This window comes from Hippocampus bargibanti, linkage group LG19 (genome assembly GCF_051943395.1).
Source record: "Hippocampus bargibanti isolate YZ-2025 linkage group LG19, ASM5194339v1, whole genome shotgun sequence".
Taxonomy (NCBI): Eukaryota; Metazoa; Chordata; class Actinopteri; order Syngnathiformes; family Syngnathidae; genus Hippocampus; species Hippocampus bargibanti.
Window position 1 is genome coordinate 9303772 of NC_142752.1, and position 15143 is coordinate 9318914.

Sequence of the window (15143 nt, forward strand, 5' to 3'; positions counted from 1 at the left end):
GTGTCAAAGATTATCGTCATTCTATTTTGAAATGTTGAGAAATATGAGGATGGATATAAATGCCAAATATTCTTTATTTGTACAAAAAAAGATATAAATATAAATATATATATATATAATATATGCCTAATTTGAATGGAACTATTTTACGCGCTTCACCATGTTTTGGTTGACTTCTTTTGTCCAAATGTTTTTTACAGGCTCTTCAGATAGCATGCAGGGTAGTGAAAATGAATGTATTATTTAGTGTTTCATTGCTGGTCAGTATGACAGCATTCTACAGATTGGTTAGTGTTTCTAAGATTTTTTCAAAACTAATATTTCATTTTTGAGGTTTCTTTAACCCTGTCACATGTATTCTTTTTTTTTCTAATGCAATGTTTGAATTCCACAATTCATATCACGATTTTGATTTTCTTGCTTGTTTTGTGTTAATTTGACTCATTAAAATGAGTGCCATTCACCTTGTGTAAATAAAGAATCGGATTAAACTTTTGGAAGAAAGCAATGGGATTGGTTCATTGATAACATACATTTGCATAGATTGCAAGGACCAAGTCATCTTTTCTGGTTAAGGAGTCTTCTCAAAGTCGATCGGGATATGAAAGTCTGTACTGTACGATTGGACCCGAAAATGGATGGATGTGTTCAAAAGTCCAGCAAAGGTCAGTCAAACATGACAACATGGCTTACAGGGGCGCCCCACCTTACGAACAAAATACGTTCAGAGCAATCGTTCGTAAGGTGAATTTGTTCATAGGTGTGTTTCAGTGTTATATTTGGCATGTAACGTATGTTTAAAGGACAACCGACGTCTCCGGACAAGTTGTGTCCATAATTTGTAAAATGGCTTCAAATGACTTCTACTGAGCGTATTTTAATAAGATTCCACCGCATATAGCTATATTTTACGTTTTAAGACTCGCGCTGAACATTCAGGAAGTCTTGTTTTTGAGTTGGTGACGAGTCCGTACGTGACGTCAGAAAAGGACCGCTTCCTGACTGTAAAAAAGACGCATCTTAGCGTCTTTCCATCACGTCAATGTATTTTGCTGCACTGTTTTTTTTTTTAAACCTTGTGTTACACCCAAAAGCCGCCAGCAGAGGGAGTCCAAGCTCCATGGACGGAATTTATCAGCCTGTGGAAACGGGCTGATTCATTCCTCACAGCTCGGTGGCCATTTTCTTTCCTTTTTTTGGGTGAGACGTCCCCCCCCCCCGCCCGTTTGCCTCAAAATGACACGGAATAAATTCTTTAATCGATTGCAAACATGTATGCTTTCCTCTTCAGAACTATTTGAATCATATTCATAACTGGATGTGGAACAAGAAAGCATATTATCCGAATCTGAAGCCATTGTTTTTATTCTCCAACAATGTAAGACGTCTTGGCGTGACGTCACGAACTGGGGCGGGACTTTCTGAAAATGCCCAATTCGCAGCTCAATTTTTTGCAGATTTTGGACACTTTAAGTCATTTTTATTGGTGTTTTGCAAATGAATAAAAATATCAGACTGCGTGTTTTGGGTATTTTCGATGTTTAGATGTCAAACACTGAACGGGGAAGTATAAAACACAGACGGTCTAACAGTCGTAAAATAAATTCACACCTACTGTAGTATGACGACATACTGTATATCCTTGGGTCTTCAGTAAGCCATTATTGAAGCTGGCACGTAATTACTGAATTACATGCCAGCAGCCATTACATTTTGTTATTCATCGCGTCCTCCTGGAGCGCCAACTGGAAAGAGGGATTTCCTCCCCGCCCACATATTCTACACAGCCAATTGCAAGCGAGTTTGGCCGGAAAAAGGCGTGCAAAACAAAATCTAACTTACAGCATCTCTTTTCAAACATTTTTTCAACATACTGGACCTGCAAAAATGTTCGTATGTACCGTTATTCCTAACTCGAATATTCGTAGTTGGGTAGTGTCAGTATTTGTTAACGTGGTTACTGTGCTTATTGAATTACAGTCTTCTTTTGAAAGAAGTGGTCGTTTTTATTACAGCAAAGAAGCCAAACATTACAGACAATAACTATGAATATTGACTTTATATTCAGACTGGATTGGGAGCAAATGTCACTCATTTTTGACCATGGCCACTTTCACTAGAACGGTGGATTTCTTTGCCTAAATCCATCATTTCACTCTTGCATGACATCCTCTTTTTTTAAACGAAATAAAAACAATTGTAACATAAAAACAATTCCGGTTCCACAGAGAGAATCAACATTAAACATTTGTCTGTACAAACAAAAGTAACATTTTATCTGTCCGTTAAATCTCAACGTTGGAGCTTTTTAACGTACTATTTACAGGATGCAAACTCGCTAGAGCAGAACATCTCATAGTGTATTTACATTTTTTTTCATGCCTCGATGGAGCTTGTGTGAAACAAAAACACGTCAGTCTGCACAAGTCAACATCGTGACAACGCTGATGTTCCATGAGGATGCATTCAACAAAGTCCGTTCTCCATCCAGGATGCCATTTTGAAACAATAACTCACCCCAGCCCAAAAAAATATCATTATCATGCACAAGCGTCGCTTTCTCTGCCGGCCGGATACAAAAACAAGCTCCTACCGTTTGGATGACAAGCGCAAATACCGCACAGACTATATATAACAGGGAGCGACTTGACGTCACAGTCTGTTCAAATGAAAACAAGACAGAGTAAATACTGAAGAAAAAAACTAAAAACTAGCGTAACTCTACTGCTCCGATATACAGCATGTTCTTACACTCACCGCTCATTAGTTGGCCCAGTACGGAGTGAAGAATGATTGTTCTGATAAGCGACACAAGTGAACAATAAATACGAACAATGTGCTTCAACCGTATACACATTTATATATACACAAGTCTTTGGCTTATGAATAAAACATCTGCGGTGGCATAAAACGAGAGGAAAGAAGAGTCACGGGGGCCGCCAGTGCACAAAGTAAACAAAGCCGTGAGACACTGTTAAAAGTTGAAGTGACGCAAATTGCGGATTACATCGACTTCTCGATACGGAGCTCATTCAGGGGGTGATGAATTGATCGTGTGTGTTGGGCCCAGCCCTGGATAGCAAAACAATTCAAATAAAAGGGTTTACTTGAAAACGTAATAAAAAAAATAAAATAAAATAAACCAACTTATTTAAAAAAATGTTAATATAAAATCATATCATTTGACAATAAGTTTCTTCATGAAATAATAAATGCAAAAGCCTAATAATACTCAACATGTAAACATTTTTTTAGGTTAATCTCAAATTGGCTTTCCGGGTTATTTGACGTGTTTTAACTCATTCACTGCCATTCATGAATTTATTCGGGAATTGAAAATATGGCGTAGTATTAATTTGGGTTTTGTTTTTTTTCCTGCTTAGGTGCCGATAAAGCGCTGGCCATGGTATCTGGCTATGTTTTTTTCTTTTCCACGAGGGGGCAAGCATTTCCCTTTTTTCAATGTTAGCACTTTGTTCCAGCTTCTGTTGTTGTTAAATTGCGATATATATCAATATGTATGTTTTGCATTGTATTTTGGACAGCCACCCTCATATAACTCCAGACCCATATAATTTAGGAATTAACTTTTTTTTATGATGAAAGATGAGTCTAAGGTTTCTTACGCTGCATTGGATGTTTATGTAGTCTGAAAACCCAATATTCTGTGTTTCCTGGAATTCGAGTGACACTGACAAAAACCCTGGCACTGGAGCGAACACATTTTTGCACATTGTCTGGCAGTGAATGAGTTAATATATGATTCAGTTTGACCCAAAAAATTAAAAAGACTTAAAAAAAGAGCATCGCAATGATAATCATCCAAACCTTGTAGCCTTTATCGAGCGGGAGCCGCGTCAAGATACGAAACATCGTTGACTAATGACCCCTCACCTCCATAGGGCCCCACTGGCACTCAAGATCTACAATATTAGCAGGAAAGACGGTTCAAAGTCTCCCATGCAAAAGTCCAGGAGAGGGCGCTTCTGCGCTGGTTCGGAATGGATGGGGATATGTCACCATCACACCGGCGAGCGGATGTCGCGTGGCGAGGGACTTCTTTGTGGGCTCCTCTGCCATCTCCTGACCTGTTTAGGAGGTCTCGATGAACTCCAGCGCCAGGTCGTAACAGAACCTGTACTGCTCCTGGACATGCATAAACACCACAAATGTCACATTTATGCAAAACCCCTTACATCAACATTGTCTATGTTGTGCAATTCATTCACATCTTATTCCCAGTGGGGGGGGGGGGAAATAAATGAACCCACACACCCACACCTGAAGACAGAAGTAAACCAAAGTTGACCTCACCGGAGCGTCCACCATATTGGGCTTGCTGTTCCTCAAGGTTTTGACGGCGTGGAAGACGTCAACCACGCTCTGTCTCTTGGCCATCTCACACACAATACTACTGGCACAGAACACGCCGCTACGTCCGCCTCCGTTTCTTTACAAACACAAACAAATAAATAAATAAAATGAGAACCACTGTTCTATTATTACCGTATTTTCCGGTGTATAAGGCGCACCCCCAATGAATGGTGTATTTCCTAACTTTTTCCATATATAAGGCTCACTGGACAATGAATAAAAAAAGTTTCCCTAATATAATATATAAATACAGTATAAAAAAAAGGTTTTCTAAATATAAGGCACTATAGTAGAGGCTGGGGTTATGTAATACTTATACAGGGGAAAATGGAGTCATTGGCTGCACACAGTAGTTGCGAGATCTGTTGTGGCTCAATATTACTTCACATATAAGTCGCAACGCAGTATAAGGCACAGGGTCATTTTTTGAAGAAATTCTAGGCATTTTTATGCACCTTATACACCTGAAAATACAGTAAATTGTTGTGTATTCTGTATGTAATATATGGAGGAAATTAACCTATTCTAATGGCTTCTTCTAATTCATACCGGCCACCTGAGAGGAAACCGTAACTACATACACCTTATACACTGGAAAATATGGTAATCCTTGGTGGGGGTCCGGCGCTCTGTCTTATGAATATTGATGGTTAACTCACAGGCAGTGGACGATGGTTCTTCCTTCCCCTTCCTCCCCCTCACGCTGCCACTGGTCCACCTGCAGGATGAGCTTGAGGAAGGAGCGCTTGGAGGCCGGGACCTCCCTGTGACCCGCCCAGCCCAAATACTGGAATTGACGGACCATCAAGTAGCCTTCCTGTGGCTAACACATTGACAGAGACATTTAGACATGCTCATGTATGATTATTAGAATCAGAATCAGAATCAGAATCATCTTTATTGCCAAGTATGCAGAACACACAAGGAATTTGTTTCCGGTAGAACACGCTGCACTAGTATCGTCGTCAAAAAAAAACAAAAAAAAACTGCTAAGTGGCACTATACAGTTCCATTTTGGCTACTGTTGAAAATTATGGACAAATTACAGACACTCCCCTACATACGAACATTCAAGTTACGAACAACGGTACATACGAACATTTTTGTACTAGTAACATATTTAGTATTCTCTCCAGTTGTACATATACATTATCTTTATCAAGCATTTATTAAATGTTTATTTTTCAGTACAAACCAATACAGTTTACTTATACATGCATTAAACATACTTACAGTATATAAGCCTAAAACATACATTCCATACAAAATATAACACTGAATCAACTTACGAACAAATTCAACTTACAAACGACCGTTCGGAAAGTATCTCGTTCGTAAGTTGGGGAGCGTCTGTAAATATAATGGAAAGAAATCTTTGGGTTCCCAAAAAAATGTTTCATCCAAGACTCACCCTGGTGAGGTTGCAGACACGAAACAACCTGCTGATCACGTCGCAATCCATTGAGCAGGACATACATTCAACTTGGACCGGCCCGTAACGCAACATGCCTTCTTCAGGCCAGTATTGGGGGCAACCCTGTGAAGTTGATTACATGTTAAGATTAAAGAAAAAAAACTGCACGGACATGGGTTTGAAAGTCTGATGTACCTGCGCGAGGTCAATCTCATTGAGCATGACGAGACTGGTGCAGCCGTAGTCATACACCAGGCGCCAAAAGTCTTTGACGGTGTTGGGCAGAGGATGTTGGGTGACTATAAAGGCAGCGGGTTGTCGGTAGCTCTGAAAAATAAACAATGTGGATGAGATATGTCAGTTCAGATGCGCTGAACGTGTCCCACCGAGGTTGCTCAAACAAACATGTTCCAGATGCTTGATCATAGGTTCATGCAGGGGTGAGGGAGGAAGGGAAGTGAGGCAGTGAGTAGCATGCGCCACAGACACACACGTCTACTCGGGTTGACTTCGTATTGCGCCGAAATAAGCCTGTCAAAATGAACCGACGCTAACGCAGCCACAGGTGTAGCACAGGTGTCGATGACTCGTGGGGGAAGGGAACATGAGAGAAGTCAACCTCGCAGTGGATTCGGTGGGTGTGGGGGCGTATGGTAAGACGTCGAACGTGGGGGAGTGGTGCAAAGACAGCGAAGCCATGAAACAAATCCAGTATTGGAATATTGGAAGTGAAATCGCGTTACCTGGAACTCCTCTGACAGCTTGGTTAAAAAGAGGCCAAAGTTGAGTTTAAACTAAGACGCAATTCTACCAAAACAAAACAACAAAAAAAACGCACTCAAGTCTTGCATGTTGGCTTTTTCACCATGGAAACAACCGTTGTACGTTCTCACCTTTCAATATTCATGAGAACGTAGTAGGATGGCAGAAGGGGAGTGGCCACCATACTTTTTCCTCTGTCGCCTAAGGACCATATTTTCCAGTGTATAAGGCGCGTCTAAGAGGCCTTGATTTTCTTATATTTGCGCCTTATACACAGGTGTAATATTGAACCACAACAGGTCTCGCAATTACTGTCAGCATTTCAATTTCCCCCTTGTAGAAGTAGTATGTAACCCCAGCCTCTACTGTCACGCCGTAAAATGTGGAGAGCCTTATATTTGGAAAACTTTTGTATATTCATATATTTGGAAAACTTCATTTCATTCATTGAAGGTGCGCCATATAGTACACTGTGCTTTATATATGGAAAAGGTTTGAAAACACGCCATTTATTTGCACCTTCTACTCCGGTGCTCCTTATATGCGACGTGATATTAAGCCACAACAGGTCTTGCAACTACTGTCAGCATCCACGACTCCATTTCCCCCTGTAGCGCCTTATAATGTGGTGTGCCTTATATTTGGAAAACCTTTGTATATTCATATGTATTACATTTGAAAAACTTCATTTCATTCATTGAAGGTGCACCTTAGATATGGAAAAAGTTTGAAAATGCACCATTTATTGGCGGTGCGCCTTATTCTACGGTGCACCTTATACAACGGAAAATACGGTAAGTGGTGAACTATGACATTGTGCTTCTGAAAACTTTATTTTGTCATCCAAAATATTGTACCGTACAAGACTTTGATGGCCCCTTTCCTAATGACTGCTTTCTGTTGACATCCTTCTAATTTCTCATGAAAAAAAACACTCCTGAGAAACTGCAGTGTTCCTATGACAATGATTCTTCGCAAAGTCCGACTCATCCTGACAACACCAAATACCATATCGGGATGTTTGACATTTATATTACTAATTTGCATGACTTATATTTTTTTTCACGCTATTTGCGGTACTTTTTGCACCACAAATCCGGCATCCCTTTTAATCCGAAACCTGGATTTGTCTCTAGCTTACTTGTGTGCTTAAATCACAAACATAGCATCACACAAACAGGGAGGGGAGACTGTATGTGTGCGTGCGTGTCATCGAATTAACGCGTGCATCACAATGTTATTTCCGTATCAGTTTTGAGCATTCCATTCATTTCCAATGTTATTTTTTAACTCATTCACTGCCATACGATGTGTCCACTCCAGTGCCAGGGTTTTTGTCATTGACACTCAAATTCCAGAACCCACAGAATATTGCATTTTAGGACTACATAAACATTCAATTCGGTGTAAGAAACCTTAGATAATCTTCTTTCATCAAAAAAAGAGTTAATTCCTAAATTATGTGGGTCTGGAGTTATCTGAGGTTGAAATGGGGGCATATGTAAAAATACAATACAAGACATACATTTATATAGCGCTTTAACAACAGCTAAAGACGTAACAAAGTGCTAACATGGACAAAAGGCAAATGCTTCCCCCTTGTGGAAGGGAATAACATTGCCAGAGGCTTTATCGGCACCCACACCACCCCCCCGCAGGAAAAAAAACCTCAACCCGAACAAATTCGGAAATGGCGCTTCAGGTCACACTTCAATTCCCAAATAAATTCGGGAATGGCAGTGAATGAGTTAAAGTTGTTAAAAATTTGCCAGGTGAGATGCACTGCACAAAACTTACGTCCATGAGAGCTGCGTTGATGTAGTTGCTACTTTCCCCGTCTATTGTGATGAGGAAGGGGAGGCAACGGTCAGGTGGAAGACCGTCCACGAAGCGGTTTTTATCCTGGTTTCTAGGCAACAACGCAATGCTGCAGTCTTCTGGTTGAGGCTGGGGAGTCACCGAGTTTAAAGTCTGGAATGACAAAGCGAGACATCACCCATTGAGGGTCAAACTGATTAGGAAAGTCAATTTCACATCTTCGTATTTCTTGAAACTACGTTAAATATACCCAAAAAAATAACAATATAGTTACCTGGAACTCATCCTTGAGGTGGGACGAGTTGGTCTGGGAGTCAATGCGGATGAGCTCATAGAAAGCAGCTTTGAATTCACAAACGGGAATGGCCGTTTCCCCGCATAGACAGGCCTCTAATATGGCATCGTGAATGAATATGTACTGCTCCTGGGGAACGCAGACGACAAGCGTGTTTTACCGTCGCACTTATCCATGAGCTGAGTAATCGTTAGTCACAGAAATTTGTCGGAGGTGAGAAAACAGACGTTGAGTGAGGTGTGGTAGGTGGCGGGTGGAGTTATGCAGATGACTGATGAAGATTTGAGTTATCATATCATTTGGATTGAAGGAGATTCTCTAATTTGATTACCGGGTGTAAAATTTAAGAGGCATTTATGCGTCAACTGAAATAGAAATGGGTCTAAACATGAAAGAGCGCATCATAAAATAGAACCGGTGGGTCTTCAAAATAGCGGCCTCTCTTAAAATAACTCTTTGTTCTTCGTTTCTCCCAAAGGAATGTAAACAAATTGAATTTAGTGAGCGAGCCAGCCAATAGTAATATAGAATTGATTTTTTTTGGGCAAATTCTTTCTTTGAACTGTCACTAGAGGGCAGCAAACTACCATTTTTGCAAATGAAACGATTCTCAGTTCACTTTAGGAGTTTTTTTATTATATAAACACCCAGTGGTGGGCCGTCAAGGCCTGCAAAGTCTTCTCCCCTGGCCTAAAATATCTGAATGACAGACCAATGGAATTTTATTTTGCTCATGAATACTTATTAAATAATTCCAAATTGTCTTTCAGCTTCCTTTCATTGCTTTTCCCTTGTTGTGCTGCTTCCAGATGTGTGTTTTCAAATTTAAGCATTTAACCAATCAGATTTCAGTCATCATTTGTTACCAGGGTCAGAAATCTACCTGTACGCCTTCACAATCTGTCCTGCAGGCCCTGGAGCATAAAAATCAATATCAATGAAACTGTTGCTTTTACCAATCAAAGTTCGAGTTGGCAACCCAAGGCCTGCTGGAAGGTGCTGACAACGTCAGAGTTCTCACAAAGTATGATTGGCTAGTAACATAATTGGCTAGTCACTAGCCAATCATAGTATCATGAACTGCTGGTGATAGGAACATACTGCCAGAGCTAGCACACTGTATCTGTAACGAGCTGCATAAGCAAGTATATTGTGATGTTATTTTTAATAGCAATTTTGTCAACCCACAATGGCTGAAGGACGAACTTTTCAAGAAGAGATGGATATCATTACGGTTGGACAGCTCCGAAGCTAGCTAAAATAGCAATTAATATTGCAATTTTATGAGGTTATCATGAATCCGCACATTCATAATAAAAATTTGAACACTTTAATGACAGTATTTCTTAAGTTTCTTCAAGTCACAAGTTATTTCCTTGTCAACGGCACCCTCTAGTGGACGTTTAGTAATATCGCACCACACTCGCAGCTGATTGATTCAGATGTAGCACTACTGAAGGCCTAGCAATGAAATCCACGGCCTGCCGCTGTAAACGCCTCATATTTGTTTTCCCGTTTATTTTTCTTATCTTCATGTCCTGTTGCTACTATACGTATAATAGTTAATGGAGTGTGTTGCAAAAAGTTGAGTTGACAACACTAGCATGATAAGCGGTGCGTCAACAGCACAAACAAAAAGGATGGACGATGTTATGGATGGAAGTCCCCTACAGCCTGTACCGTGAGTGTCCCGAGTCCAACAGCGTAGGGTTGTCTACCGTGCACTGGCCCTAGCATGTTGATGCAGATGGATGATGGGTAATGCAGTCACCTCAGTCTGTACCATGTTGATCCTCCTGGACCGAAGCGCCTTGACGCAGTTGTAGATATCCACCACGCCTTCCCGCTCTGCCATGTCCAACATGATGTCGATGACGATGAAGCAGCCCGTGCGCCCTGCCCCGGCACTGCGTACGGAACACAAACAACAATGTATTTGCAATTGCTACTCTTCTATTTCACGATGCGCACTGTTGTAGGTATGTTGAGTTTTATTTTAACCTGCAGTGGACCACGATTGGCCCAGCGGAGGGTGGGTTGGAGATTTTAACCCTGCGGATGAAGGAAAGCAGTCCCGTGGCGTGATACGGCACTCCGTGATCGGGCCAGCCGGTGAAGTGGAACTGCTTGACCTCTCGCACCTCGTTGAAACCACGCTGAGGGGAAAGAAAGCAGAACATGAAGAACATCTCAACACGATTACGGTTTCCTCTTGAGGGTCATTATGAATTTGGGGAAACCGTCAGAATGTTTAACTCGTTCACTGCCATTCACAAATTTATTCGGGAAGTGAAATTGATGTATAGCGCCATTCCCGAATTAGTTCGGGTTTTGTTTTTTTCTTGCTTGGGTGCCGCTAAAGCGCTGGCCAGACCTCTGGCAATGGTTTCCCTTCCACAAGGGGGTGGCATTTCCCTTTTTTCCATGTTTACGCTTACTTCTAGCTCCAGCTTTAGTAAAGCGCCAGATACATCAATGTTGTATTGTATTTTGTACAGCCGTCTCCATTTCATGCTCAGATAACTCCAGATCCATATAACTTAGGAATTTACTATTTTTTTCTGATGAAAGAAGAGAGTCTGAGTTTTCTTACACTGCATTGAATGTTAATGTAGTCCCAAAACTCAATATTCTGTGGGTCCTGGAATTCTACTGACAATGAAAAAAAAACCTGGCACTGGAGTGGATACATTTTTGCAATTCATCTGGCACTGAATGAGTTAATCTCCTACATAAATTACATACTGAACGCACGACAAATTGATGACTATTAGTTTTCAGATCTGAAATAAAGAATAATGACTGTTCTTGTTTTACATACAACAATTTGAAATTTTGGTTCAAACTTTAGCAAGCATCTTGGCACTTGACATGCTTGATTTGCTTTCGCGGACCGATTAAAATAATGTGGCGGGCCAGATGTGGCCCCCGGGCGTTGACTTTAACACCATGTTGTAGGTTATCCCCTACTTTAAAAAAACTCTAAAGAGTGATTAGGAAGTAGGAACCCAACAGGGTCAACATAGAAAACTCTTTGACAACTTACTCGCTCCAGTGTGAATGTGCGAACCACATATTCGGCAAGGGGCTCCACCTCAACAAAGGTCACCTTGAAGTCGCCGTACACCTCGGCGTCATCCGGCCAGTACTTGTAGCACTTCACCTGTATCAAAAGCAACATGCAAAAGTGTACTTAAATACCACACAATAATTATTTCCAGACAAGAGAGCATTGCGATATATTTGTATCACCCGAAAGGGGAAAGCGCAACTTACTCTTCCGACTTCAACTAAATTGGTCACCATGACGATGCAGGCCGACTGTTCCTGCCATGCCATCCTCCAGAAATCATAAACGGTCTCATGCACAGGACCTGCGATCATAAATCATTGCTTTTTTAGGTCTGTAGAGGCTACAAATATTCCATTTCACATTAGTTTGTGTTGTTGAACGCGGCTCACCTTGAGTAGCAATGTAGTGGCTTGGTCTCTGATAACCCTGGAAGCACAAAAACCATCACAGTCCATTTTAACGGGATTGTCAAAGAAAGAAATACACAGGTCAGGTTTCTCCCACCTACAATCGGGCCGTCATTATGAGCATTACCTCTACGTTTTATACCAACACTACGATTAAATTTTAGTTTCACCTTCAGCTTTTCTGTCTCAAATTTGACAAACTACCATGGGATGATATAACCTCCAATTTAACTCATTCGCTGCCATTCCCAAATTTATTTGGGGATTGAAGTGTGACATGGAGCTCCATTTTTTTCGGGTTTTGGTTTTTCTTGCAAGGAGGGGGAATTGTGAGGGTGCCGATAAAGCGCTGGTCAGACCTCTGGCAATGTGTTTCTCTCCCACGAGGGGGCAGCATTTGCCTTTTGTCCACGTTAGCTCTTTCTTACAGCTTCAGCAGTTGTTAAAGTGCTATATACGTATATCAATATCGATGTAATGAATTGTATTTTGTACAGCCGCCCCCATTTCTAGCTAGATAACTCCAAAACCATGTAACTTAGGAAATAACTTTTTTTTTCTGATGAAAAAGGTTTCTTACACTGAATTGAATGTTTAGAGTATGTAGTCCTAAAACTCAATATTCTGTGGGTCTTGCAATTTGAGTGAAAATGACAAAAACCCTGGCACTGGATTGGACACATTTTTGGACATTGTCTGGTAGTGAATGAGTTCATTGAATTCTTATGTATTTGTAAACACTTAAGACTCAATCAGTCCTGATATTTTAAAAATATGACCAAAGCAACAGCCTGTCATACTTAACAAAATAGCCCGCATGGTAAAACGTGTCACCTTTCCATCCGTCATGTGAGAACATGTCAACAACAAACTGACCATGTCCAAGAGACACTAAAAGGCAGTCGACAAGCGTGGTGAAAGTGATGCAAAGTGAGGGAAAGGTGGAAAAAAATTAAAATAGCGCAAGATGAGGTGAAAACTTTCAGACGGCGAGTGCTCAAAATGGAGCAAAGTGGAGACAGAGCCTGGCCTTGATCATTTCATGGCTGCTTGGTGGATGAATGGATGTAAAACAAATGAAGGAGTCCACAGTGATACTTACATCCCTGTACAGCCAAATCTACAGGCCAGGCCACAGGCAGAAAGAACGAGTGGAAGAAAGAAGGAAGGAAAGAAAGAAAAGAAAGCACAATAATGTCAGTGAGTGTCAACCAGAAACAGAAAAGTTGCATTGATATGAAATGCGTATGGATGTGACCCCAAAAATAAATAAATAAATAAATAAATCTAAAAACTACAATTAGATTAAATAGAAAGGACAAATCCTGAAGGACAAGCAAATAATGTATTATTTCATTTGACCAAGTGTCTTATGTGACATTTTGGAGCTCATGTCTGTGATGAAAATGTTTCTTCAGCCATCATCTGTACTTCACTGAAGGTGTCGGACGTTTCCCTCCTCATCCGAAGAGCTGCGTCAGCGAATTAAAGTTGCGCTGGTAACTCTGGCCCTATATATATCCTTAATGGACAGAGGTGGCCTCTGCTCTGATAGGTCCCTGCTCTAAGGTTGGCGGAGCAGTAGACTACTCATTGAGGTTAATCTGATTACTTCTTTGGTTCTGTATGATTACCTTTAATGTTCTATGCCTGTCTCTGATTGCCCCATTTGCTCCGGTATCACCTCATCAGCATGACTACGTGGTAACGACCTAAGAACAGAGGTCTGGCACCACCACCTCTGTCCATTAGGGACATATAAAGAGCCAGAGTTACCAGCACAATTTTAGTTCGCTGACAAAGATCTTCAGATGAGGAGTGAAACATCCGACACCTTCAAAGGAGTACAGATGGCAACTGAAGAAACCTTTTAATTGATTTTGGAGCTTAGTTAGAGAATTCTGAGATTGCCCATCTTGATATCGTTAACACATTTTTGATAAAGCTGGAAGTGCCCAGTCTACTAGATCAATTTCTAGTCTGCCGTCAGTGGCGGCAAGCAATCCAGTGGCGGCAGATGACATCAAAACAGAAAAAAAGAAGAAAATAAAAGAAAATTGAGTGAAATTTGCGACTGCATGTGGAGAAGTGAAAATGGTTGAAAATGACGGAAGACAAAAAGATAATGGTGAGATATGAAGACAAACACTAGTGAAGAATGCACACGGCAAAATGGCGGTATGCGTGAAAAATGGGCAATGGATGCATTTAAAAGTAAAGAGGCCGGACATACGAGCGAGGGAGTGTGGTTTCGTTGGTTTCGTTGGGAGCCAATAGTAGCATTTGGCGCGTTTCCACTTACATCGATGTAGTTGGCATTGATGTAGTCGGAGGAAGGGTCGTCTTCGATGGGCTGGAGAATAACCCTTGAATGATCGTCTGAAGGGGAAAGACAACAGAAAGGCGGAGGGCGGGTTTGGGAAGGGGGAGAAATAGAAGCGGAAACAAAACAACCAATCAAAGCATATCTAGATTTTTTTTTCGCTCTCTTGTCTGACGCCCCATTTTATCTTTTCTGTCTGATGATGCGCAATATCCATATAAAGGACAACCGACGCCCCGGACAAGTTGTGTCCATAATTTGTAAAATGGCTTCAAATGACTTTTACTGAGCATATTTTACAAAGATTGCACCGCATATCGCGATATTTTACATTTTAAGACTCGTGCTGAATATTGCAGAAGTCTTGTTTTTGAGTTGCTGACGAGTCCTCCTCACGTCACGTCACTGAAGGAACGCCCCTGACCGAAAAAAGGACATTGTAGTAGTCCTTTCATCATGTCAATGCATTTTGCGGTATTTTGTTTGGCCTGAATACTTTGTGTTAATCCGTGTTGATGGCAAAATTAGAAGGAAGACACGTAAATAACGCGATGGTGAATCCTTGTGTGTTGCACCGAGCATTTGATATTCGCTGACAAAAATTGTGAGGAAATAATCAGCCCGTTTCCACGGACTTTGTCGCCATCTTCTGCCTCTTTTGGGTGCTACATTTCCCC

At 41.1% G+C, this 15143-nt stretch overlaps 1 protein-coding gene across 13 annotated transcripts in view; it reads right to left on the bottom strand.

Moving 5' to 3' along the window:
* Window positions 1-1972: 1972 nt before the first annotated feature.
* Window positions 1973-15143, bottom strand: part of ptprk (protein tyrosine phosphatase receptor type K) — an 87730-nt gene continuing 74559 nt past the window's right edge. For 4 of the 13 annotated variants that reach the window (XM_089021490.1, XM_089021491.1, XM_089021486.1 and 1 more), the window contains 15 exons: window positions 14377-14522; window positions 13246-13263; window positions 12126-12162; window positions 11940-12037; window positions 11710-11826; window positions 10665-10819; window positions 10435-10570; window positions 8643-8792; window positions 8348-8521; window positions 6532-6549; window positions 5984-6115; window positions 5786-5911; window positions 5034-5197; window positions 4315-4450; window positions 1973-4146 (listed from right to left, as the gene is read on the bottom strand). In XM_089021490.1, the coding sequence (XP_088877616.1) occupies window positions 4093-4146; window positions 4315-4450; window positions 5034-5197; window positions 5786-5911; window positions 5984-6115; window positions 6532-6549; window positions 8348-8521; window positions 8643-8792; window positions 10435-10570; window positions 10665-10819; window positions 11710-11826; window positions 11940-12037; window positions 12126-12162; window positions 13246-13263; window positions 14377-14522 (1661 nt within the window). In that variant the 3' untranslated portion in view covers window positions 1973-4092. The remainder of the gene's footprint in view (window positions 4147-4314; window positions 4451-5033; window positions 5198-5785; window positions 5912-5983; window positions 6116-6531; window positions 6550-8347; window positions 8522-8642; window positions 8793-10434; window positions 10571-10664; window positions 10820-11709; window positions 11827-11939; window positions 12038-12125; window positions 12163-13245; window positions 13264-14376; window positions 14523-15143) is intronic. The other 9 variants (XM_089021495.1, XM_089021494.1, XM_089021498.1 and 6 more) reach the window with 7 other exon arrangements.